The sequence below is a fragment of the Sturnira hondurensis genome, unplaced genomic scaffold (assembly GCF_014824575.4).
Source record: "Sturnira hondurensis isolate 20B ecotype Veracruz unplaced genomic scaffold, ASM1482457v3 Scaffold0015509, whole genome shotgun sequence".
Lineage (NCBI taxonomy): Eukaryota > Metazoa > Chordata > Mammalia > Chiroptera > Phyllostomidae > Sturnira > Sturnira hondurensis.
In genome coordinates this window covers 9,294,704-9,319,260 of record NW_028088140.1, presented here as the reverse complement: position 1 = coordinate 9,319,260, position 24,557 = coordinate 9,294,704, and the positions used below count along the sequence as shown (strand labels likewise).

Genomic DNA, 24,557 nt, shown 5'->3' with positions numbered 1-24,557 from the left:
TACTGATCATAGTAATCAAGATAGGAATGTATATAGTAATGATACTGATCGTAGTAATCAAGATAGGTTTTTCTGAGATCATGTTCATCATATTTGGTTTTAGAATACATTTAATCAACAAATATTTGTTGAGTGTGGATGTGTGCCTAAGCCCTAGTTCAGAGTCACAGAGTGGAATTTGGAGTGGAAGAGAGGAGTTGGAGAGGGACTCAGTGGATAAGCTATTCTCAGGTAATAGAAGATTAACTCTTTTCTTCAGTCTGCATTTTTGTCTGTCTTATATTGTCAGGTCCTGGGAGGTGGTTACCATGCTAGTAGTTTTATTGGCATTTCTGGGGGTCGGCAGGGTAGACCAGGAGTGACTTTGATGTGGAAATTCAGGGGGTCACATTCAGAAATTGAACTTGCATATGCCCAGTGTAGCTCTTGACTCACTTTCCCATGGCTGGTGGGCATTTCCCTTCCTTCCAGAGAAGGACTATAGTTATGGAGGATGACCCACCCTCCCTTTCTTCCTTTCCGAGCTCCCCAGATCAGCAGTCTTTGTGAGTTAGCTCCTTCTACCTCCAACCTGGGCCGCCAGCCCACTGTGGCTACGTGCTACAGCTGGGTCCATAGAGCTTAAAATAGTAGTGTGAGCTGGCCGCTTAGCATGTGGGGAGCCCTCCTGAGGCATGATGGTGCAGCTGCTTAGAGTTGGGGCTTCCCTGGATCTGACCACTGAGTTGGAGAGAGTTCTCTGAGGGTTTTTTCTAGATTCAGGCTGGAGGACAGGGGATGGTGTGGGTCGGGGCTCAGGAATGGCTGGTGTAGAGGGGAAGGAAAGAGCTTGTCTTTCCTAAGAACTTTAAGGGAATGCCTCTACTCTGACCTCAGTGCTCCCACTGCAGAGCTCAGAGGACTTCAGACTGAGCATCCTGTTTGGCCCTAGCCCTGGGCCTTGGTACTGCCCAGAGTTTGCCATGTAGTATCCCATTTGGTTTAAATGAAGAGAGAAAATGATGCATGAAGGTTGGATGGAGGGTGCAGCTGACAGGTCACACGTGGTAGGGCCAGGGTAAGAACATAGGCATCCTTAGCCCCACCTGGGCGGGCACCAGCCACTGGCTCCTCTTGTCCCCAGCCGCCTCCTTTTGGGAAGCCAAGATGGTATATGGAGGATTTGGCAGAGACCTCCCCCAGGCATTCATTCACTGAACCAGTATTTATTGAGTGCCTGTAGTATATAAAGCTATGTTTTTGCTGTGGAAATACAGTAATGAATGAAACATACCAAAATCCCTGCCTTCATGAAGTTTTGTTCTGGTGGTGGAGAGTGATTATAAACATTCAATTAGTAAAAATGTAAATTATATTGTATGTGGGAATAAGAACTATGGAAAAAGCAGAATGGGGTAGGAGATATTTAGTGTGCTGGGGCAGGTATAGTTCTGAATGGCTGGGCAGGGAGGGTCTCACTGAGAAGGTGGCATTTGAGCAAAGGTGTAAAGGAGATGAGGTAGTGAGCAATGCAGAGGTCTAGGGGAAGAATGTTCCAGCAGAGTGTACATCCAGCGTAAAGGCTGTGCTGTAAGAAACAGCAAAAACAGTGTGGCCAAAGTCAAGAGTGAGTGGGTTTAGGGTGTGTGTATGTGTGTGTGTGAATTGTGCAAATACTTGTAAGAACTTTGTTACTCTGAGAGAGACTCGAAGCCATTAGAGGGTTTTGAGCAGAGCAGTAACCTGATCTGACTTACATTATAGGGTCACGGTAACACAGGAGCTAATTTCAGTCATCTTTCTTTTGTTCTTAGGCTGCCTGTGGGGACCCAGTTCTTTCCCTATGATTTGTCTAGTCTCTATTCTGATTCCAAGACTTTTCCTCCTGGTGAGGAGGGGCAGGATGGTGCTGGGTTTCTTCTCTGTGCATTGGAGTCTTTTCTGCAAGGATGAGATTTGGTCTGTTAGAGTGGTTTGCTGGAGCCTACTTATACTGGCTCTTGAGAACCTATTAGTGAATAATCAGAAAGTTTGCCAGCTGGTTGTCAAGCCATGGATAGCTTGCAACTGGCCATGGTGGGAGTAGTTACACACTCCTATGTCTAAAGTCTGTGGCAATTGTCAAGTGCTGCAAGCTGTGGCCTTTCCCTCAGAGCTTGTGGTTAAACATGTACCTGTCCAACACTGGTTTGAGATCTCTACTATACCTGGGCTGTGGTTTTGGAGGGCAGGAGCTGTAGGTTCCAGTCCCAGCTCTGCTGCTAATTAGCTTAAACAAGTCCTCTTGTCTCTTTGGCCCTTAGTTTCCTCATGTATAAACTGGGATGACTTTCCTGCCTGTGTATCATGGAGGAATGTGGTGAAGGTCATGTGTACTCCTAAGTACAAAAGCCCCTTAAACAAGCTGTAAGACTCACAGTAAAGATGCCTTTGTTCACAAGTTCAGGCACCTGGGACCCCTTGCCTCTGCCTTCCTTCTGATAGAAAGATAGCCCAACATGCATCCTGCCTCCTCCAAGAAGGCTTCCTTGATGGACCAGGCCTCCCTGGGCAGGTCCTCTGAGCACTCAGTTTGGACTGCTCCCTCCGGCGTGTGTTTGTGCACTCTGTCCTTTCACTTTGTTGTTCTCCCCCCAGATGGACCATTAGCTTCTCAGGGCTGGTGCTCCTCGGTACCATTCCACAGTGGTGAGCCCAGGATGGGCACAGGGTGGGTGCTCAGGAGACCCTTGGTGATTAGTAATCAGTGTCAGTGTTGTTTGTCTTTATGTCCTGCTCATATGAAATGTGATGGGTGGCTGTAGTATGGTGGATGAAGGTTCCGAAGTGTACTGTCTGTGATGCAGCAGTTTCCCAGTCCCTGTCCCTCAGAATTATACCCAACCCTGTTTTACAGATGAGGAAAAGGAAGTGTACTCGTTAATTTATTTATTAATTTATTTGTTAATTCAAAAAATGTGCATTGTGTTCAGAGACCTGTAAACTTCTTGTCCAGGTCATACAGATGTAACCTTCCGAACTGAGACTGGGCCCTGGCTCTCTATTCTGTCTGACTCCGGGCAGTATGAGTGTGTTTGCCTTGTGCTCTCCTTTTAGGAGGCAGATGGGCAGCAGAGTGTACATTCATGGTCTGGCTGATGTGCCTGTCCCTGCTGAGTGTGTGAGGCTGAGGCTGCAAGCTGGCATTTCCTCTAGCAGCAGTTGGGGGAAGGGAAGAGCAGGTATGTCCTGGCACTGGGCCTGGCTGGGCTCTGAAAGTGCCTCTTGGGGCTGGAGCTTGGGGGATAAGTGACACACAGCCACTCTGACACACCGGGTCTTGTGGAGCCCAGCCACATTCTCTGAGCTCCAGGCTGGATATCTGAGCTCTCCAGTGGCCCAGGAGATGGTTGAATTTGGTGGGGACCCCAGAGAAGTCCTCTGGAGGAGAGGGCAAATGGTGCTGATCTCAGAAGGTGAGCGCCTGCCAGACAGGTCGAGGGCAGCATTGGGAGTGTCCAATTCATGGGTGAGGTGAGTACCTATGGTGAGGCCTGGGGACTGCATGCATTGTGTGAAGGATTCAGTTTTCTGTCGGATTCCAAAGTGTTCACCTCATATCGAGCTAGTCTTGTTGCTACAAGAGGAACATTGGTGAGTGTGTTCTCATGGGGGAGCTTCTGGCAGTCTTATAGGAAGATGTTTATGCAAACAACCATGACACAAGACAGAATTAAATCAGTGCCCCCAAATTGAGATTAGGTACAAGAAGAGGGCCTGTTAGTTTTGGCGTCCTGAGGATCAAAGGGTCCTCTACGGAGGATGTGGCATTTGAGGAGAGCGTTGAACTGTCTACTAAAGACAGAGATGGGTGGTGGGGCCATTGCGGGTGGAGGGCAGTACACCAGAGTATGGAAGCAGAAAAGTGTGGATTGTGTCTAGGGAACAGTGGGGAGCTCTGATTGCTGGGAGCATAGGGCACAGGTCAGGGACTATGAGAAATAAGGCCAACGAAGCAAAGGGTAGAAGGTCTTGAATGCCAAGTTTGAGAATGTGTATAAAATCCCTAGGGAGCTGGTAAAACTTTTGAACTGGTGAAAGGGACAGAGTGGTATATCCAAAGCTATCTCTTGGGACAGTGATGGTGGCAGCATGTGGCAGGATAAGTAAGGAAAGAACTGGAGGCAATGACCAAGGTCAGTAGACTGTGGCAGGAGTTGGAGGGCTGGCCGTCGTGAAGAGGGAGACTGACGGGATGTGCCGTGCCTCTGCTTTCAGGGCTGTGTGTGACGGCAGCTGCCTGCTGGGCACATGTTGAAGTGTAGATCGGTGAAATGTGGCTGGTGCATGTCAGTTATGGTTGGGTTACAACAGGAATGACTTTCTGCCAGAGCAACCTCAAAGAGACTTTGGAAAGAAGAGTTTTGGTAGCCTGAGTAGCACACTACTAAGTATGTTTTGTGACCATTTTCACCTCAAGTACTTTGAGAGGAGAAAGATAACTCTGGGTTTTGGGAGGACTAGTTGCTTCTCAGCTGGGGGCATCTTGAATAACTTAGCTGCATGGACATGGGTCAGGCTGAGGTGGGCAGAGAGAAGAGATGCTGAATGGGACCATGGCCAGTGCTGCAGCCTCACTTGACCAAGTGGCCAGTAGAGGGTTCAGAGACCACAAATGCCTTCATGCACTATGAGACTGTGATTCCTCAGACAACCGGGTGTCTACTCAATAGGGATGCCTCAGTACATCTTTCCCCCACTCCCTCATGCACCTCTCACTCTCTTCAGCTATGGTGGGTCATGTACAGGCTCCCTTCCTCTGCTGCCTTCAGAGCAGGTGGAATTCAGGGTACTGTCCCTGCTCCATCTTCTTTAGAGCATCTCCAAGTACTACGTACATGCTGCTCTTTCTTGTAGTAGTCCAGACTCCAAGAGGGAGAGTGGGAAGAGGGGAGGCAGCAGGCAGCAGTTTCTGAACCAGCAAAGGATCCCAGCTGCAGAGCTGGCGTCGCAGACAGACTGGATGCTGGGTCAGAGACTGTTGTTCTCTGAGGTAGTCAGCACCCTCCATGGAGTGGTTTAGGAATACTGGATTCGCTGAGTCAGTAGATTTCCACTGGTACATGGCAATACACCTCAGGCTCATCATATTTCCAGTGCCTGGCAGTCTGGCCTTATCCTCCTGAAGCCACCTGCCCTCCTTGATAAGAACTACTAACAAATATGTCTCTCCTCTGTCTCCTAGGTGTGGATGGCTCAGTGTGTGCATACCTGTGAGTGCAAGTACAACTGTCTGTCCAGTACAACACCTCACATACTAGGCCCTTTTAAGGATCTGACGGGGATGCTGATTGGCCTTGGGATGAAAGATGGGCCTGGTTTATGGGGACATTCCTGGAAAAAAAGGTCTTGAGAGCCCAGAGTGGACAACTCAGGGTGGGCTACTAGCCTATGCTTCCAGGGCTCAGCCTCTGCTGCTCCCTCTCATCTTATCAACAGAGGAGACTATTGTCCTTTGGGAGTGGCAGTTCTTGCTTTTTGCATAAAGCCTCTCCTGTTCAAGGCCCCACAAAGGCCCTCACTACTTCATCCAGGTGTTAGTGGTGATTTAAGAGCTCCTATGTGATAGGCATTATGCCAAGGGCTGTGATACAGAGATGATACAAGGAGCTCACAGTCTTGGGTCAGGGGGCAGGGAGGACAGTGAACAGGCAGCACTTTGGTGGGATGGGCTCAGGGTGTGTTGGTGCTCTGAAGAGAGACCCCAACCTGCCTCCCTGGGTATCACAGAAGAGGCAAGAGTAATGTTGAGGCTGCCTGGACTGTGGAAGTTAGCCAGTCAGAATGTGAGGGGGAAAGCAGTCCAGGCAGAGGGAGCGGCAAGTGTGAATGCCAGGAGATGAGGAAGACTTCAGTGTGGTTTTATTTAGTTAGAGCATGAGCTAAGTAAGGTGCAGAGGATGAGGCTGATGAGAGGAATAGGGGAAGCATCCGTGCTGGTTTTTAACTGGCATCTAGGGTCACCTCTGCTCCAGCCCTGCTTTCCCCTTCTTCCAAGTGCCAAATTAGGTCCCATTTTGCAGGGTGGGAATTTTGGGGTTGGAAGGAGCATTAGAGAACCAGCTAGTTCAACTTGTTTTTTAGGTGGGGAGCTAGGGATCACACAGGTAATTGGTGTCCTGACACTTTGTTCCTTACACCCAAGGTGGATATACAACAGGAACACTCATGAAGCCCTTCCTAATGATGCTGGCCTGCCCTGTGCATGGGAGTCCCTGGGACTTCTGTTTGTTTGTCCAAGTATTTATTGTGCCTTTGCTTCTAGCCATGGCTTGTACAGGGTCTACAGTACTGAGAGAGCCAGACCCAGTCCTGCTGCCCTGGAGTTTGTGGTCTTTTAGGAGCATCGGCAAATTGTCACTCAAGTAAACATGTACACTTGACCCTTTAATAATGCAGGGTTTAGAGGTGCAGACCCCTTCACATGGTTGAAAATTCACATGTAACTTTTGACTCCCCCAAACCTTAACTACCAGTATTTTACTGTTGACTGGAAGCCTTACTGATAATATAAAGTCTGTTAACATGTATTTTGTTTGTTATCTGTATATATGTATACAGTATATGTGTATTATATACTGTATTCTTGCAATAAAATTAGCTAGAGAAAAGAAAATGTTAAGAAAAGCATAAGGAGAACTTCTGGCCAAGATGGAGGCCTAGGTAGACACACTGTGCCTTCTCCCACAGCCGAAATAAGGACAACAACAATTTAGAAACAAAAACAACCAGTACCGACAGGGAATTGAACTGTATGGAAGTCCGACAACCAAGGAGTTAAAGTAGACACATTCATCCAGACCAGTAGGAGGGGCAGAGTCAGGCAGTTGGGGTTGTGGCAAAAAGAGTGGTAGCTGGTGGACCCCAGATGCACAGGGTGGCAGAGGGCAGACCCAGCAAGGTGGTGGATTGTGGAGGGGCGTGGCGCACAAGGTGGCTGGTGGACCTTACAGTCCCCCATTCGTGGACAGATAAATCAGGTAAAACCGAGGAGCAGGATACACCACACAACCCACAGTCCCAGGGCGGGAAAATAAAGCCTCAAAACACCAATTGAAAACACCTGTGGGGCCCTGGCTGGTGCAGCTCAGTGGACTGAGTGCGGGCCTGAGAACCAGATGATCTCAGTTTGATTCCCAGTCAGGGCACATGCCTGGGTTGCAGGCCAGTTCCCAGCAGGGGACACACCAGAGGCAACCATACATTGATCTCTCCCTCTCTCCTTCCCTTCCCCTCTAAAAGATAAATAAATAAAATCTTAAAAAAAAGAAAAGAAAACACCTGTAGGGGTTGAGGTGCCAGGAGGAACTCCTAGCCTCACAGGAGAGATAATTGGAGAGACCCACAGGGGCCTAGAATGTACACAAATGCACCCACATGGCAATCACCACCAGAAGGGTCCAATTTGCTTGGGGGAAGCTGGGGAAGTGACTGAAATCTGGCAGACAGCGAGCACGCCCCCATTGTTCCCTCTAGGGTCCCTCTTCCACATGCAGCGTCACAACAGTGACATGGATTACCCTGCTCCCTGGCCTTGGTGGACACCTAAAGTTCCACCCCTCATACGTAACAGGTATGCCAAGACAAAAAAAAAAAGGCCCGAACAAAAGAACAGATCAACACTCCAGAAAAAAATACAACTAAATGACGAAGAGATAGCCAACCAATCACATGCATAGTTCAAAACACTGGTAATCAGGATGCTCACAGAATTGGTTGAATTTGGTCACAAATTAGATGAAAAAATGAAGGCTACGCTCAGTGAAATGAAGGAAAATGTATGGGGAACCAATAGTGATGGGAAGGAAGCTGGGATTCAAATCAATGGAGTGGACCAGAAGGAAGAAAGAAACATCCAATCAGAAAAGAATGAACAGGGTGGATAGGGACAGGGGTCATTGAAGGCATCTAAATAGATGCCATCTTTTCTCACAGAGCCAGACCTGTCTGACCCACAGTTATCAGGGTATGTAGTGTGTGCCAAGTGGTGTTTGCTTTGTGACGATCGATCCATACCTTCCAGCTGGCTCCTCATGCTCTAGAATCCGCGTTTATAGTGCTTCTGGCTGGATCAGGAAGAGTATAGCTGTGATGGTTTTCTCGGAGCTAAGCTAATTGTCCACAGGCTCACTAGTACCTGTTTTGAGCAGTGTGCTCACCTGTCATTCGTGGAGTGTGGACACAACAGCTGAGGGTCTCTTCACAGTTATGTTTTCTCAGTAGCTAGTAGTGACCTTTGACAAGGGCTGACCACAGCCAGCTCTTGGACTTTGAGACATGGCTGTAGCACCAGGGAGCCTACACCTGGTCACCAGTGGTTCAGCTGAAGGCATATCTGCATTCTCCTGATAGCTCCTCCAAAACATGTGACCTATCAGGAGGGGAGAGTCCCAGAGCAGCTTGTGATGTCTTGCTCCTTTCTTCTTTATTTCCACCTTCTTGACTCATCCTCCAAAATGTCTCTCTGGTTCATAAATGTTGCCTTATCTGTCCATTTCTCCATTCATACAGTGTGCTAGGGACATGGCTGTGATCAAAGCAATTGACTGCATGGCCCTCACACTCAGTCATCTGTAGTTGGTCATTTAAATTTTCTGAGTTCCCTCGTCAGGTTCTGATGCCCTTAGATATCCTGCTTTCCAGGAACAATTCTGTAAACCTCTGGCCCGAGTTCCATCCTCTGGTTAATGAACTTGGAGAGTATGCAGGGCTTAGGCCTGGTAGTCTTCCTTTTCCCTCTACCCAAAAGCATTTTTCTGAGTACCTGTCCTTCAGTGGTCACTGTGACAGGCTCTGGGGTGATGACATGATTAAGACTCCTTGCCTCCTTTGAGAAGCCCAGTGGCCAGAGCAGAGGCAGGTGGGTAAACTGTAATTGCAGCCTGAACAAAGAACTGCGGGCCTGAAGGAGGGGAGATCAGACCTTTCCACAGAGAGAGAGGTACCCCAGCCACCCCTGGGAGACTGTCCTGAGCAAGCCTCCCTCCGTCTAACTGTGAACCCTCCCACTGCAGCCAAACCTTGTTTGCTTATTTTCGTGGCTGTGTTCAGAAACTAAACAAACAAAACTACCTTTAGTTCTTTTCTACCCCAACCCTTTCACCATCATTGTTCCTGTCCTTCCTGAATCCTGGCCAGGTTTAATTTCTTCACCACCCCCTGCTGAGCGAATCAGCACGCAGATGTCTCTGGATGTGGGCCCCCTGCTAGGGACCTCTGCAGCCATGGCTCTTGGCACTGTAGGTAGATTGTTTGCTGAGCGAGTACAGTATTTTTATATTGTACTCAATTTTGGAGTTTAAACATTAGGGTGAAGTGAGCATCCCTTCTCCTACCATGGCAGCCCATCTCACATATTCCTTAGGATAGCGAGTGCTATTTTGTGGGTAATGTAAATTCTGGTTGAGGTACCTTGTTTGAAGTTTAGAGGGATGGGATACTTCACTGGCCGCACACATTGTCAAATGCAGAAATAATCAGTAGAGGTTGGAAAGGGGGTCTGTGTTGGCCTATCATTTCTGATCGTGTGTGGGTGAGTGGGAGACCAAAGACTGAGCTCTGTCTTGCACTACAAGCCTGAGAAACTCAGCAAGAGGCAGAGAGAGCTTGGCATTGACTCTGAAGCCCACATCTCCCCAGTTGTCAGACAGCAGAGATGTTGCATGTTGATTTCACATAGTCACTTCTTCTCCCCTCTGGGAATTCTGTACTTGCTTCACTTTTTTTTGTCATTAAAAAAAGAAAAGAAAAGAAAAGGCACCTCTGCCATATTCACATGCTCAAAGATCTTCGAGGGCAGTCTGTAACTTCCAGGTTTTCTGAGCCTGGCAAATGGTTGAGGATCAGGACAGGGCAGGAGAGATGGTGTCTCAACTCACCTTTTCTCTCTGGTGGCTCCTTCTGTACCCAAATCCCAAGAAACTGAGGCAAACCACAGCACTGGTCTTCTTGCCTTCCCCAACCCTGCTGCCAGGCTCATCTTCCTAGGGCACCAGTTTTGTCATGTGCCCCTACTGCTTGGGAAGCTTCTGTGTGAAGTCCAGACTTTCTCTGCTGGGGAAGCTCCTGTGTGAAGACCAGACCTTCAAGCGTTGTGTAAGGCCTGGCACAGTTCACTTTGACTCCCAGGCACATTTTCCTGTTTCACTTAGGTGTGAGTTCTCACTGCCCCGGAGTGCACCATACCCACTCCTACCTAGTTAATGCTTTTCCTTGCACCCCATCCACACCCACTCCAGAGAGCCCTTCTGTAAGGGGAGGATGAAGGGACAGCTTTTTGCTGCTTCTGTTGTGGTACATGGGAGTAAAGGCTGGTCTCTAGCTAGCTTGTGAGCTCCCTGATGTCCACGGCCATGTCTCATACATCTTTGTATCTTCCAGGGTCCTTGCTCAGCATCCTGTCTGTAATGAACGTCTACTACGAATGCATTGCTTGTTTATTGGGGCCTAAATCTATCTTCCTGTGGCTCCTCTCCCTAAATCTATCTTCCTGTGGCTCCTCTCCCAGCTCTGTCTAAGCTGTCTCCTTTCATGGACTAGTTCCTGGCTTGCAGACTACATTTTCCCTGGACTCTCTTCCTTCTTCTAGCCCCCTGTAAGNTCTAGCTAGCTTGTGAGCTCCCTGATGTCCACGGCCATGTCTCATACATCTTTGTATCTTCCAGGGTCCTTGCTCAGCATCCTGTCTGTGATGAACGTCTACTACGAATGCATTGCTTGTTTATTGGGGCCTAAATCTATCTTCCTGTGGCTCCTCTCCCAGCTCTGTCTAAGCTGTCTCCTTTCATGGACTAGTTCCTGGCTTGCAGACTACATTTTCCCTGGACTCTCTTCCTTCTTCTAGCCCCCTGTAAGGTAACTCAGGTCCATCTCCTTGGGATTCAACTTAGCTGATCATCAGTCCAGCCACACTGCCCCAACCACACCTCTCCCTTTAGCCTGTTATTCAGGGTCCTTTTATCTTATGACCTGTGGTCAGGACACGCGATGTCAGGTTCCTGTGTGCTCTTAGGTACTGTCTCTTAGACTGGAAAATTCCCAAGGCCAGGAACTAGGTTTAGAGCCCAAGAGAGCAGAGAACATGGGCTTTGAAATCAGTTTCCTTATATGTAAAATGGGCTGATGACCATAGCTATTTCATAGGAATTTGATGAGTGGTGACTGGGGTATAATGAGGACTTACTGTATAACAGGAATGTCAGACTTATTTTCAGCAGGGGCCGCATCAGTCTCATGGTTACTTTCAAAGGGCCAAATGCAGAGTTCCTTGCCCAACTAGGAAAAGGAGAAGTTACATTTATACAGTCCTAAAATTACATTCAGCCCTTTAAAGACAACTGTGAGGCTGATGTGGCCCCCAGTGAAAATGAGTTTGACATCCCTGTCAGTAAACCTGAGTTGTTCTTATTATTCTGATGATGACTAAACTGGGCACCCTGATGGGATCTCACTGAAACCTTGTTAATGGACTGAAGAGTGAGATGAATATGCCCTTTGGACGAATGTGACCCGGAGGGAGTAGAACTGTTGCAGTGGGCAGCCTCCTCTTCTCTCTCACACGCCTGCCGTCCTTCGCTCTCTGCTCTCCTTCCCTTCCCCGCAGGCCCTCAGTTGCTGAGGAAGTAGTTACTGGCACAAATCCATTTATGATAAAAAATGAAGGAGGAATGACAATGGCAGGCTATTCTCACTGAACAAGGTTTGAATTGGGGAGAAAAGAGAGATTTTAAAAAAGAAGAAGGCAGAGGGGGCTGGCTTAGGAGGGTTCTTGCTGAAACCAAGTCCCCATATGAGACTAGCAATACAGCTCCTTATTTTTGTTCAGAGGTTACAGGCCTGGGACTGTTCCCACATGTACCAGCTCACTTTATGCTGAGGACACCTCTAGAGTTAAGCTCGATTAATCCCCTTTTTGAAGAGGAAGAAGTAGGACCTCAGAAGGGCAAACTACCTTGCGCTTGATCACACAGCTACAGACTGAGCTAAGAGTGAAGAACAGGTCTCTGGACTCCGAGTCCCACTGGGAAATGATGTCCTCTGCATCAAAGAAGTAATGCTGTAAAAATGAAGTGGCAGCCGTGAGCCCTCAGGAGTCCGCTGGTCAGGGGTCTGGGCTGAAGAGAACAAAAGGTGTTAGCCATTCCAGTCAGGTGACTGTGGGCTCCATGAGGAGCCAGTCAGACATCTGTCCCTCATCTGTAGACCCAGGGACCGAGTGCCCAACCAGGAGACAGCAAGATGCCGTGGCTGTGACACTCACTAGGTTTCTTAGCGGGGCTGCTCTCTGGGTGGGAGTGGGGCTCAGTATAGCAACACCGCTGCAGGCCCTGCAAAGAACCTACATGGTTGCACCCTGGGTTGTAGGCCTGCCTGGGGGCCAATAAGGGTGCAGCCTGGAGGGAGCAGGGCTGCTGCAGCAGGCCTGTGGTGAGGGTTTCAAGTCCCTCTGGCCAGAGTGAATGTTCCCTTCTCTTCAGCCACAGCCAGTGGTGACAGTAGCTCTGTTCTGGCATGACCTTGGTGATGACTATCCTCCTGTCTTTCTGACCAGATTGAGTGTGTGTGAAGGGCAGGGAGCAGCACACCTTACATCAGTTTCCCCAAGGGCCTGGCCCTGTGCTCAGCACATTGAAGTAGGTGTAGAAGTGTTTGATGGAATCTGGGGAGGCCATTTCACATTCACACCATACGGAGGACATGAATTTTCTATCCAGCCATTCCCGTGTAGTCCCCATCCCCTCAGACCCTAAGCCCAGTGTTAGGTGCTGGGGATACTGAGCCTCGAAGGATTTGGCCCTGCCCTCAGGTGCTCTCAGCACTCTCTTGCTTATGACAGAAAAAAGGTGGGTTTCTCACCCCTTCTTCCACAAATTTTCTAGTCTTCTTTGTTTGCCAACTGTGTAGCCCAGGTCTGCACCAGCCCAGGAGATGCTGCCCCATGCACAGTGTTTTACGGTAGGATGTAGGCTCCTGCTGCGTGATCCCAAGCCCAAGAGCCTTCTTCCTGCTGGTTCCCTGACCAGCTCCTTACATGCACTCCTCATGATAGAGGATCCAGACTGCGTTTGAGAGCACTCTTACATCATCCTTGTTATAAGCAGGACCTCATCTCAGCCAACTACTCTCCTCTTCTCTGTGCGGGTCACAGGCGGCGCAGAGTTCCACCCTGGAACGCGGGGCGGGGCGGGGCGGGGCGGGGCGGGGGAGGGGACCCGCGCAGCTTCGGGAGCCTCACTGAGCCGCTGGTGTGCGAGCCTGCGCGTGAGCACGGATGGGGCGGGGGCGGGGAGGACGGCGAGGAGGCCTCTAGCGCCTTTCCCACACTATACGGCCGCTCCTGCGGCTCTTCTCCCTGTGTGTCGTAGCCGGACCCACGTGTGCAAAAGCGTGGGGTGGGGCGTGTGTGTGTGTGTGTGTGTGTGTGTGTGTGTGTAACCGGGAAACTGTGTGCCCCGGGTAGGACAGACCCCGAGTGCACAGGAGGTGGTGGCCAGGGCGACAGTGACTGCACTTCTTTACCCCTCCAGTCCTCCCCAGTCCTTTCCTCCGCTTTCCTTGGGTTGTGGGTACCTCGAGTCATTCCCCTCCTCTGCCACCCCCTTTTCTGCGGTAGAGGAGACCAAAGCCTCACATTAAGGTTTTGGTACACCCTCGGCTCTAGAGCCTTTGACATTTAGTGAGGGTTCGCAGCGCACTGGTGTAGGCACGCAGGAGAACACTAATCTTATTAAAGACCTGGTGTCATTGGGGAGGGGGAGGCTGCCCCACCCCCCTGCCCCTGGCAGATCTCACGCTCATTGGTCGAATGCAAAGCAGGGGGCGGGCTCGAGGGCCTGGCAGGGGGCTTCCAGCGATTTAGGAGTCAGGGCTGGGATTTCTCAGGGAAAGCCCAGCGGTGGTAGCTGCAGCGGGTATCCCGGCACTGTCCCACTGTCCGTGGTGCGCTTGCCCAGCCCAGGGCTGGCGAGCAGCTCCGCAAAGTCGCGGAGCGAAAGGAGGCGGAGCGCCCACAAAGTGGTCAGGGCTCAACGCTGAGGCTGGGTTGGGTGAGGTGTGTGCTCTGGGATCCTGGGTCCCGGAGCCCTGTGCCTTGCGTGGAGCGGCCAGTGCACCGCGAGGCAAGCTGACACTCGGGAAAGAGAAGTCAAATTGCAGCCTTCCCAAAGACGCTAAGTTACGCAGGCCAGTCAGTTCCCGGAGAGTGTTCGCGAGAGCGCAGAAAGCTGAGCTGCAGAGCTGTCCGGGGCCAGCCTGCCGGGAGTAGGAGGGCAGCAGACCCTGTGCACCTGGTTCTGTCCGAAGTGCGCCTCGGCACAGAGAGGGGGCGTAAAAGACTCCATCGGGCCGCCCTCAGCACACGCCTGACTTGGGCGCCCCCTCCGTCCTATTCCGGGAGCGATGCCCCCCGCCCCTTACGTCCCCGGGGAACGCCTGGAGCATGGAGAAGTCGAGTAGCGAGGATTCTTCGATCCACCGGAGTCCATCTTTGGACAGCAAGGACTCGGACTTTGCCAAACCGTCCACCTCGGGCCGCTCGTTCGGCCGCGGCTTCACAGCCGGCGCCTTCTATGGCACCGCAGGCTCCCGGGGCCAGAGCCGTGCTGAGGCTGGCGTTAAGACCGACAAGTACAATGCCCCCAAAGGCAGCAAGTATGTGGTGTTTTACCTGGACCTGTCCTTTGTTTTCCTCCTAGAATTTAAAAAGTGCAACATGGCCAGGGGCTGCCTCTGCTGCTTGAAGTACATGATGTTCCTCTTCAATTTGATATTCTGGGTAAGTCATTGTGCTTATTCCTGCCTTTGCGTCCTCGACTCTCATATACCCTCTTCTTCGTTGGTGCTGCATTGCTCTGCTCCTGCACAATGGTAAGTGGCTTTTTTTTTTAGATCATTTTTTCCCCCTTCATCCATGTATCTTCCTTTTCCTTTCTCCTTACTGGATGGCTGAATGGGGGCTCCAACTCGCCTGTCTTCTAGGGGAGACTTACTCTACTCCAAGGAGACTTGCAAAGTTTGCTGCTGTGTCCTTCACCTATAAGAAACCCATTCTGGAAAGGTCTCTAACTGGATAAGCTGGAAAAGTAGGTGTGGGGTCAGAATAACAGCTGTGACCCTGAGTTGAAGATGGATGATCTTCTGAGTTTTTTCTTGTATTCCTTTTAATATGCAAGAATACCATGTGCAGCACTTTATGACATGGGGAAGTGGTAGAGGTCACATCGACTCCTGCCAGTGAACCCCAGGAAAAGGAGCCCTTGTCCTAAGTCGAGGGACTTGCTTACTAGCCTGCAGATATGCCCCGGAGTTAGGGCTCAGGTGGAAAAGGAGGGTGTGGGAGGGATTCTGCCACCCGGTGGCAGGCAGCTGCTTTTGAGGGATTGCAGTGGACTGGGCAGGGCAGCCAGCTGGCCATGTGCTCCTGCTATGGATTGCTGGGCCTCCCAGCTTTGAGAACCCCAGAGACTGAAAGGGATAAAGGGGCGGCAATTATGAGTGTCCTATATTTTTTCAGAAAAGGTGTCAGTGGGCGAGGCAGCTTGGAATTGTTTTCTGACCTCTGTGATTCTGGAGGCTGTGTAGACATGGCTTGCATGCTTGTGCAGAAGAAATACTAGTTAGGTAAATTTGAAAACTTCTTAACTTCATATGTAATTGTTCCTTCATCACAACTGCTGCCTCCGCCTTTCTTCACCAGAGCCCAGACGCAGTCAGCACAGATGTTTGGCTCTGCCCCAGGGCCTGTCCTCCTGTGGGCTGGAGGCTGTCAGCTGCCTGTGGTCCAGGAGGAGCACTGGGGGCAGGAGAAAGTCATTCACAGTGAAGTTGGGTAGCAGTTGTGTTTTGGTGTTTAACACTTGTGGGGAGTGACTGGCTTTAACTGAAAAACTTTTGGGGTATGTTGGGGGGAAGCCTAACTTTTTCTGCAGAGGGGAAAATTCATGTTATGTGGGAAGAAGTCTGGGCTGTAGTCTTGGTTCTTGGTTAGCTTGTTTTGTGGCTGTGTCTAAATTTCGTTACTCCTTAATGACTGGGTGTCCTTTACGGCCCAATGTGGGGCTGTCGTGATGGTTTTTCTCATACCCTCACTTCATTAGGTATGAGATATCCTGCATCCTTGCCTTCTCTCTGGGTAGGGGCCCTTCTTCCCTGACTCATGCACAAGCTGCTGCTTCTCTTTGGAAGATCCCGGTTTGAAATTGAGTTGGATTTTTCCAGGTGTCTCCATGGTCTTGAGACCTCCAGCCATGGTGTTACCTGCTCTGTGGTGAGGGTTTTGTGGAAACGGGGGAAGAACCACTGGAATGTCAAGAATGATTCTGTGGTCACCTTTGGGGAAGTGCTGCTTGTCTTCTGACTCACTTGCCAGATTGGTGTCAGCCAAGTACTGGTGTGTATTTCTCCAGTGCCTGTGGATTACATGAACATCACCCCTTCGTTGTGCATAGCTTCCATCTCTGTTCTTGTTCAAAGTCAATCATCCTTTCTGTCTTGCACCACTGTGCATATCTTAACACTTACTAGAAAGACCTTCCTGGGGATGCTCATTCAAGTGCCTTGGCAGGTACCTCTCTGCTCCTCCCCAACCCCCACCCTGCCACCTGCTGGCTGGATTGAGTATAACTGCTGAGGTTTCATTATTCTCTAGGATGGTATCTACTTGGTTTAGGGACCTCAAGTGGTATAGCACAATGGTGGTATAGCACAATTGGTATAGTGGTATGTGCCCCGCACATACAATGGTATGTGCCCACACTTAGTAGGCACTCGATATATATTTGTGAGTAAATGAATGGAGGGCCAAACAGTAAATCCACATGTTAATTGTGTTACGGGGATTCCCAGCTCCCACTTGGTAGGGACTTGTCTGTGATGAAGGCTCCCCAAGCACCTTAGCCATGGGGTGACAAGAGGCTCTTTCATCATCCCTAAAAAGCCTGGCAGAGGTTAATGAGATGGTCGATGGAAAGGTCTTCTTTTATGGTCTATAGTGGAAGGACTTGCTGTCCCTTCTTAATTTGAAAGTACCACCATTTCTTTCTTACCAGGCAAGGATTGACTCCTAATCTGGCTTTTCTGATTACTTAGTATTTTTAGAATTCCCACGACATGCTATGAGCTAGAAAAAATTAGGTCTCAGAGACCCAGGTCTTTGATGCTAGTAGTTTATGAGACGATGAAATAAGACATACACCTTAGGAAAGACAAAATTTAGCAAAAAAGAAATGGATGCTCGTGTGTGTAAGAATGTTTATTGGGTCTGGAGGAGCAAGTGTGTGTAGTGGGGTGTTATCCAGGATTTGGGGCTGGTGGGTCACTAAGCTGCACTTGAATGATAACTTCCTGCAGCCAGTTAATTAATCGGGCCTGATATGGGAGAAGGAGTGGAGGAAAGAGGCAAATGAGAAGAGAAACTGCTTGGGCCAAAAGCAGCTGGGGAAGGACCCCTAGATGCCTCTGCCTTTTCTAGCGCATACAGGAGAGGAGAGGCAGAGATGGGTGTGAGGGTGGGCTGAGGAAGCATGCAGGGCTACTGAGAGCTGACTCCTCCCAGACCCAGAGTAATTGTCAGGAACGATGCAGCCATCGCCTTTTCTAGTTTCAAGGCTCAGACCCCAAGTGGAGGCCGTTCTGAGGCCTTAGAGTTAATCCCGGGGCCTGCTATCAATAGATAGAGATCTTCCTTAGATCCTGGCATCTACCTGGCAATTCTGCAAACCAACTGCTGCCACTGTACCCCTTGCCTCCTCAGGGCCCGCTGGGAGGGCTAGTGCAGCTGTCTCACACTGCCACCCTTCGCAGGTGGGAGAGTCCCTGGTTCCTTGCCAATGGGTGGAGCTTCTAGGGTGTTGGTCTTGGTGTTGGTCTTGGTGAGGGCCTGGGTGACATCACGGGCACCGGGTGGGAGGCAGAGCTCTACTGCCAGCATTCTTCTTCCTTACCCAGAAAAGGGCAGGTGCCTCATGGGCTGCTGGGTGCCTGTCTGCTTCAGGGTAGGGGTGAGGGTCTACGTTGCTCCTGGCACTGCCGACTTCAAGCAGATGGTGCTAGGTGTGTTGGCACCCAGGGCAGCATTTCTGAGGGCCTGACATAGATGGTGGGAGTTGAGGAGGGCCAGTAACTGGTCATGTCTGACTGAGTAGCACCTCCTCTTTTCTTCTGAACACCTCACCCTGATTTTCATGGCCAAGAGAATGATGGCGTCTTAGTGGAAACAAACTAGGAGGCCTAATTGGGCAGAAGTGTCCCTATCCTGAGGGCCTGTCTACCAGTAATTAAACCCATGCCAAGTTATTTCTCCCAACAGTGGGAACCACTAGGGCATTTCCCTCAGCCCATCTCTGAGTCCTCCCAGGGCCATCTGGTGGAACCCCCTGGGTAGAGATTAAGTGCATATGTGCCCTAACAGGAGGGCAAAGGGGGCTCAGAGCTTTTCACTCTGAGAAGGGGAGGTGGAGCATAGCACAGGCTGTGAGTGCTGGGGGCCCATGTCCCCATCTCAGGATAGTAAATGTGATCCCAGCTCAGCCTCTCCCAAACTAAGTCAAGTTCCTATCTGATATGGAGGGGTGGGGGTAGGGCTGGGGTTGCTGGCATAATTGTCACTCCAGGTAATGGTCACTTTTCATGCTTGCTAGTGCAGCTGTCCCATCAGTGTAAGTCATGGCTGGCAGAGCAGTGACATTCTGGCCCCAAAGGAAAGTCTACTCCTAGTGGAGTTCTCCCTCAATAAAGGCCAATTAGAGAAGAAGGCAGTGTTCAGTGTGTCTGCTAGAACAAAGGAAATGTTGGCGTAGGAATGCTATGGGGGTCCTGATTAACCTCCTGTAAGTGGGGTCAGGTTTTGGGGGCTTGGCCCCTCCCAGACTGTTCACTTGCCCTCTGGTAGCCAGCAGCTTGGTTAAGGCTCTCCAGCCACATTTGAGACATGTGCTTTGTATTGGCTTGGCTGCATTGTAAGTGTCTCTGTGGGCTACGTGGCTCCCTATTGGTCTGTGGTGCACAGGACAGGGGTCTGTGTACAGCCAGTGTGGGTGGCTTGGGGTGTCATAAGGAAGCTGTGGGGTGCCTTCTGTCTGGGAATGGAAGTGGTGAGTGGACTGAGGGGTCTGAGCAGGACCGGTTTGACCTGGCCTCTCCAAATGGGAGATCCAGGCTGAACTGGGCAGCCAGAGGCATTCAGAGGCTCCCCAAAGTGCTCAAGGGTGAGTCATCAGGCTGTCCCCCAGATGGCTGCCACAGGGAGATGTTTGGAGTATGTCAGGCCTGGCTCTGCTCAGGGGAAAGGGCGCAGGTAGAGCCTGGCCGATGCTCGGAGACCCTGGAATGTGCCTATGAGGGAATGTGGCTCTGTGCTCACTTCCCTTCCAAAGCATTAAAAATTAAACTTCTTTGTCTTATATCTATTTTTAAATCATGTCAGAGCCAGCATTAATGTCAATCAAGAGTAGATGGGGAAGAAGAGGGTAGAGAAGAGAAAGTTGCAGCTGAAACAGGGTAAGCGCCATCACTGCCTTGAGGAAAGCCCCACAGATCTGTCCTCCGTCCCATGGGGCTGTGAAGAGCTCAGAAAACACCACCAACCTCCTCCAAGGATGGTGGGCTCGGGGGAGGGTATGGGAAGGAGAAAGGCCCCACCCCCACCCCCCAGCCCCCGCCCCCCGCCCCATGCCATACCTCCATGTGCCTGCCTGACTGCTCTTGGCTGAATTTGGAGGCCAGCTCTGGGACTTACTGGGCTGTTAGGGTCCCTATTGGGTCCGTGCACTCATGCCACAACTATTTACTGAATGCCCGCTGTGTGTACACGAGGCTCCAGTTGGTGAGGACAGGCTGACTGGGCTCGCACAGAGGAGATCAGCTTTCTCAGGCCAGGAAGTTGTGGAATTGAGAGGTCATCTGGCTCGTCCTCCACCAGACATTTGAACACAGGGCTGCCGATGGAGGGGTGAGAGCAGGGCTACCTCCCCCTTCCCAGCATTCTAGGGAGAGGCAGCAGCAGGCCTGGACTCAGCATCAGGGTGGCCTGACTCGACTTGTCCTTCCCTTTTCTCCACCCCCAAGTGATGGCTGTCTGACTCCCACTCTGAAATGTTTGCTCCCTTTAGGAAAGGGAGGAAAAAAACAAACTGTGTTCTTTTAGGAGTTAGTTTCCTAGTTTGGGAAAAAGGATTAGTGATTTATGTGTCTTTTCTGTTTCTTGTTGAAAGGGCTGATCGGATACTGTGTGGCTGCATTTATTGAGCACCTGTTGTAAGCTGAAGCTGCTCAGAGTTCCATGGAGGAGTCAGAAACATAAACAGATAATTATGGTTCTGAGCAGTAGGTGCTCAGCAAAGTACTTATTAGGGTAATTAATATTGCTTAATAGAGACAAGATACAAAGATAACGGCGTAGAGCAAATGACACTTAGATTTTGAAGAATGAATAGGAGCTTGCTGGGTAGGTAAGGATGGGGGTCTGGGCAAGGAGAAGGGTGGGGAGAGAGAGAAAAGTAGATTCAGAGTGCGCTAGGGGAGGGCTTGCAGTCCAATGGGAGTGACAGAGCCCCCATGTGTGTGAAATGGGCTGAACACAGAGGAACAAAGGGTGGAATTGGTCTGGTCGGTGACAGTGGGGAGAGGCTTCCTGGGGTGGGAAGTGTGGTGGGGCCCTGCACTACTGTGCAGTGTGCACCAGTGCCTGGGGATGCTTTTCAGTTCATCTCCAGTGCCTGCAGAAAGGGAGATTTTGTTTTTCTGGTCGTGACCACCATGACAGGTCTTTCAGTGTCCCTCGGGCTGTAGGCAGTTGCTGTAGGTAATCCAGCTTACAGAGATGCCCCTGTTAGCTGCCCCTCTGGCCTCTCCCTTCTAGCTGTGATCCGCTTGCTTACTTGGTTCCAGTTAGGAAGCTTTGAAGCTGAGCTAAACCCATCGGGCAGAGTTAAGTCTCCTGAGCCAGCTTTGTCCCTGCTCACATTTGAAAGCTAATCTGCTAGCACAAGTGGTGGGGGTTGGGGCAGGGATGTTAAAAATGGCACGTGGTCGGGTGGGGGAGCAGACCTGCAGCTGGAGAACAGCCCAGGGTGGAGATATGGCTTTTACCCCTACCTTTTGTCTAACTAGGCATAGGACTTTAGGCGAGAGTTGGAATTTCAAACCTCTTCCTTCTGTTGGGTAGCTACATCAGTGCCATGCAGGGAGGCCCCCTTTGAGTGGCTGGTCGGGGCGGTGACTGGCCAAGGAAAACAGACATGGCTTCTGCCTTCAGAGAGCTTTCCGTCTGCTCCAGCAGTTCTTCATTAGGGTGTGCATTTAGATCACCTGGGCAGCTTTTTGCATGGACAGAGGCGATGCTCCCCTTCTTCTCCTCCTACTGACCTGAGTCAGTCTCCAAGAAAGAGTCCGATGTTTTGAAGTTTTCCTTAACCTCTTGGTGCCTGGGTTTCGTCCCGTGTGGCAGTATCAGCCATCTTACAGGGCTGTGATAGGGCCCAGATGAGGTAATACATGTGTTATGTAGGCACACTGCTTTAACAGGAGGCCTGCAGGTTAGACTCAATGACTGGCAGTCAGTTGCAGTTATTATCACCACACTTCCTGCAGTGGGAGCCTGTGAACAGGTAGCCTCTCCAACAGTAGTGAGTGAAATGCCCCTGGGCTGGAGTGACAGTGTGGGACAGTGCTTTGGAGCCCTGGAAGCAGTCCCAGATGTCTCTTTGGGCTGGGGTTGTTCTGAATGTCTTCTGGTCTTAAGGATTCATGGGAAGAATGAGGAAGTAGGAGGTCTGGGTGGATCTTTTGGAAGATGGAGGTGGAATGCCGTGGGGCTAGGGAATGGTCTCAGGGCCCAGGGCCAGCAGCTGTACCTGCCATCCAGTACACTTACCTCTGGTCATCCCTGTCGGGAATGGCCCACATCCTTCACTTACCTCCCTTTGTTCTTGGTGTGATGAATCAGGCCAGGAACAGACCAGCTAGGCTGGTGGTCTTATTGCAGGGGCCCGGGTGGGGGGAGTGAGTAGCTGAGCAGGGCATGTGGGGCTCAAGGCGCAGGTCACTTTATTAAACAGAAAAACGGTCACTTATATTTTAAAGATTGTAGAATATAGCATATAAATTCATATAGTTAAAAAATTATGTGATGAACATATACCCACTATGCATTTTAAGAAAGAAGACGTTAGCTATACCCACGTGGGCCGTGTGTGTTCCGCCCTGACCACACCTCCACATCTTCCCCACGAGAACTGTGATCCTTAAATTTTAAATACTTTTCTTTATAGTTTTTCTACATACATAGGCTTCCTTCAACACCACATCATTTGTTGTGGCTTGTTTCATGCTTTTGGCGGATGGAATAATTCCGAATTTTAAGGAAGTCAATGTTGTGTTTATGGATGTGTTGTCACAGGGGTGTGTGTGACCAACTTGCCTTTGTGCTCACTGCTCTGCGGTGTCCACATGCATGCACTGCAGTGCCTCCTTCCGGTGGGGAGCACTGGGGCTATTTCCTTCTTTTTGAACATGCTTTTGTAAACATTCTTGGACGAGTCTCCTGGTGTACAATATGCAAGAGTTTTCTAGGACAGTGCTTCTAAAAGCGTCTGTGAAGGACCAGCTTTTTTACTTACAATTCTCAGGTGTGGCTCTGCCGAGCAAACTGGTACATAGCTCAAAGCGCAGGTGACTCCCCTACATCCAAGCGAGTTCATTGATCACATACTTGGAAGTTCTGGCGATAGCAAATTGCTAAAAAAAGTTCCTAAGTGTTAAGCATTTCCACAGACCACATTTTGAAGAGGACTGTTGTAGGGCATATGGCAGAGAACGCCATCGCTGAGTTTCGGACGTGTACTTCAGCTTTCCTAGATAATGCCATGTTATTTTCCAAAGCGGGTGTATCAACTGACATTTCCATCAGCGGAATGTCCATTGAAATGGAAAGTTCTGGGCATTCTTCAGCACAGTGGGTATAAAATCTGTATTATGTTTCTAATTTGCATTCCTCTGATTACTATTGAACATCTTTTTATAGGTTTATTATATAGGTTTAGTCTTTTCTGTGAATGCTTATTTATGTTTTTGTTTATTTTTCTATTAAGTTGCTTGCTTTTTTCCTATTTTAGGATTTTATTTATGTTTTGGATACAAATCTGTTGTCTGTTACATGTATCACAAACAGTTTATAGCTTCCAGTTTATAGTTTTCCTTTTCACTTTCTTCATAGCATCCTTTGGTAAGAAGAAATTTTTTATTTTAACGTAGTCAAATTTGTCAGTCTCTGTCTTCTCTGTCTTTTGTTAGGTTTTACTTTTTATGTATTATTTAACAGATACATAATGTCCCATGGTGTCTTTATATCCCTGGTGATAGGACAGTGCTGTCACAACATACTGGGCACTCATGTATTGCTGCATGAATTTGAATGATTAAAGAGGAATTCCTATAATTATCTCTGAAAGGTTTGTTTTACATTTAAGTTCTTACTATATCTGGAATTTATGTTTGTGTGTGATGTGAGGCAGGGCTCTGCTTTCTTTTCCCCTCAAGCACAAAGCGGCTGTCTTACCGTTGATTGGCTAATCTTCCTTTCCCCACTGACATGGGTGCCACCTGTGCCTTTCCCCTTGCACTGTCTGTGCCTGTGCCGCATTGTCTTAATTACTACTGCTTTAAAATAGGCTTCACATCTGGTAGGGCAAGGCCTCTCAACTATGTTTTGGCTCTTCTTGGCCCTTTGTTCTTTTGCATAAATTTTAGAATCAGTTTGTCTACTTTCACTAAAAATCAATAATCAGTCAACTAACTTCCCTGCTCCTTGCCCAAACCCTGTTGGTGTCTGATTGGCTTTGCATTGAATCTATTGATTGACTTGGGGAGAATTGCTGTCTTTGCATTTCCATTCATAAATACAAGTCATATTTCAGTTCTGTGTTTCTATTCACAGATATGGTATACTCCACATAGTAGGCCTTCTTTAATGGCTTTCTGTAAAGTTTTATAATGGTCCCCCTGAAGGTCTACACATCTTTTGTTATGGAGGGACTTTTGCACTTCCATCCTTTACCATCACCGCTCTCCCCTCTGAGTTCAGGCTGGAGACACAGGGGAAGGCCAGCAGCCCTTCCAGCCACCCCCTCATCAGATGCATTGATACTGAGAACCAAAGAAGTGGGTGGTCAGGCCTAGTACTGGGCACTTCCCTGGGTTACCCTGTTAGCTCGTGCACTCTCCACGGCACCTTAGGAGGAGACAAGGCACAATTTACATTTTGTCTTCCAGGAGATAGAAGCTCTGAGAGTTAGGTGTTTTGCCCCAGATTACTGAGCTGGAAAGTGGTGGAGCTGGGCTTTGAACCCAGGTAGGCCAAACCTTCATGCCCACATTTCTTCTGTGATCATCTCTGGGAAATCATCCTGAAGCAGCTCCTTTTCCTGCTGACTTTAGGCTGTACTTTTCTTGGATCTGTACTTCCAGGTTATTGCAGTGGAGCCTGGGATAATAGGACCTGAGTTATGCATATTTGTATATGACTCAGTTGACAATTTGTGCCTCCC

At 49.6% G+C, this 24,557-nt stretch overlaps 1 protein-coding gene across 5 annotated transcripts in view; it reads left to right on the top strand.

Annotated features, from left to right (window-relative positions):
- TSPAN9 (tetraspanin 9) overlaps positions 1–24,557 on the top strand; it is a 208,858-nt gene that overhangs the window by 100,987 nt on the left and 83,314 nt on the right. For 4 of the 5 annotated variants that reach the window (XM_037064721.1, XM_037064722.1, XM_037064720.1 and 1 more), the window contains one exon: positions 14,712–14,791. In XM_037064721.1, the coding sequence (XP_036920616.1) occupies positions 14,729–14,791 (63 nt within the window). In that variant the 5' untranslated portion in view covers positions 14,712–14,728. Of the gene's footprint in view, positions 1–13,934; positions 14,792–24,557 lie in introns of those variants that run through there. The other variant, XM_037064719.1, reaches the window with a different exon arrangement.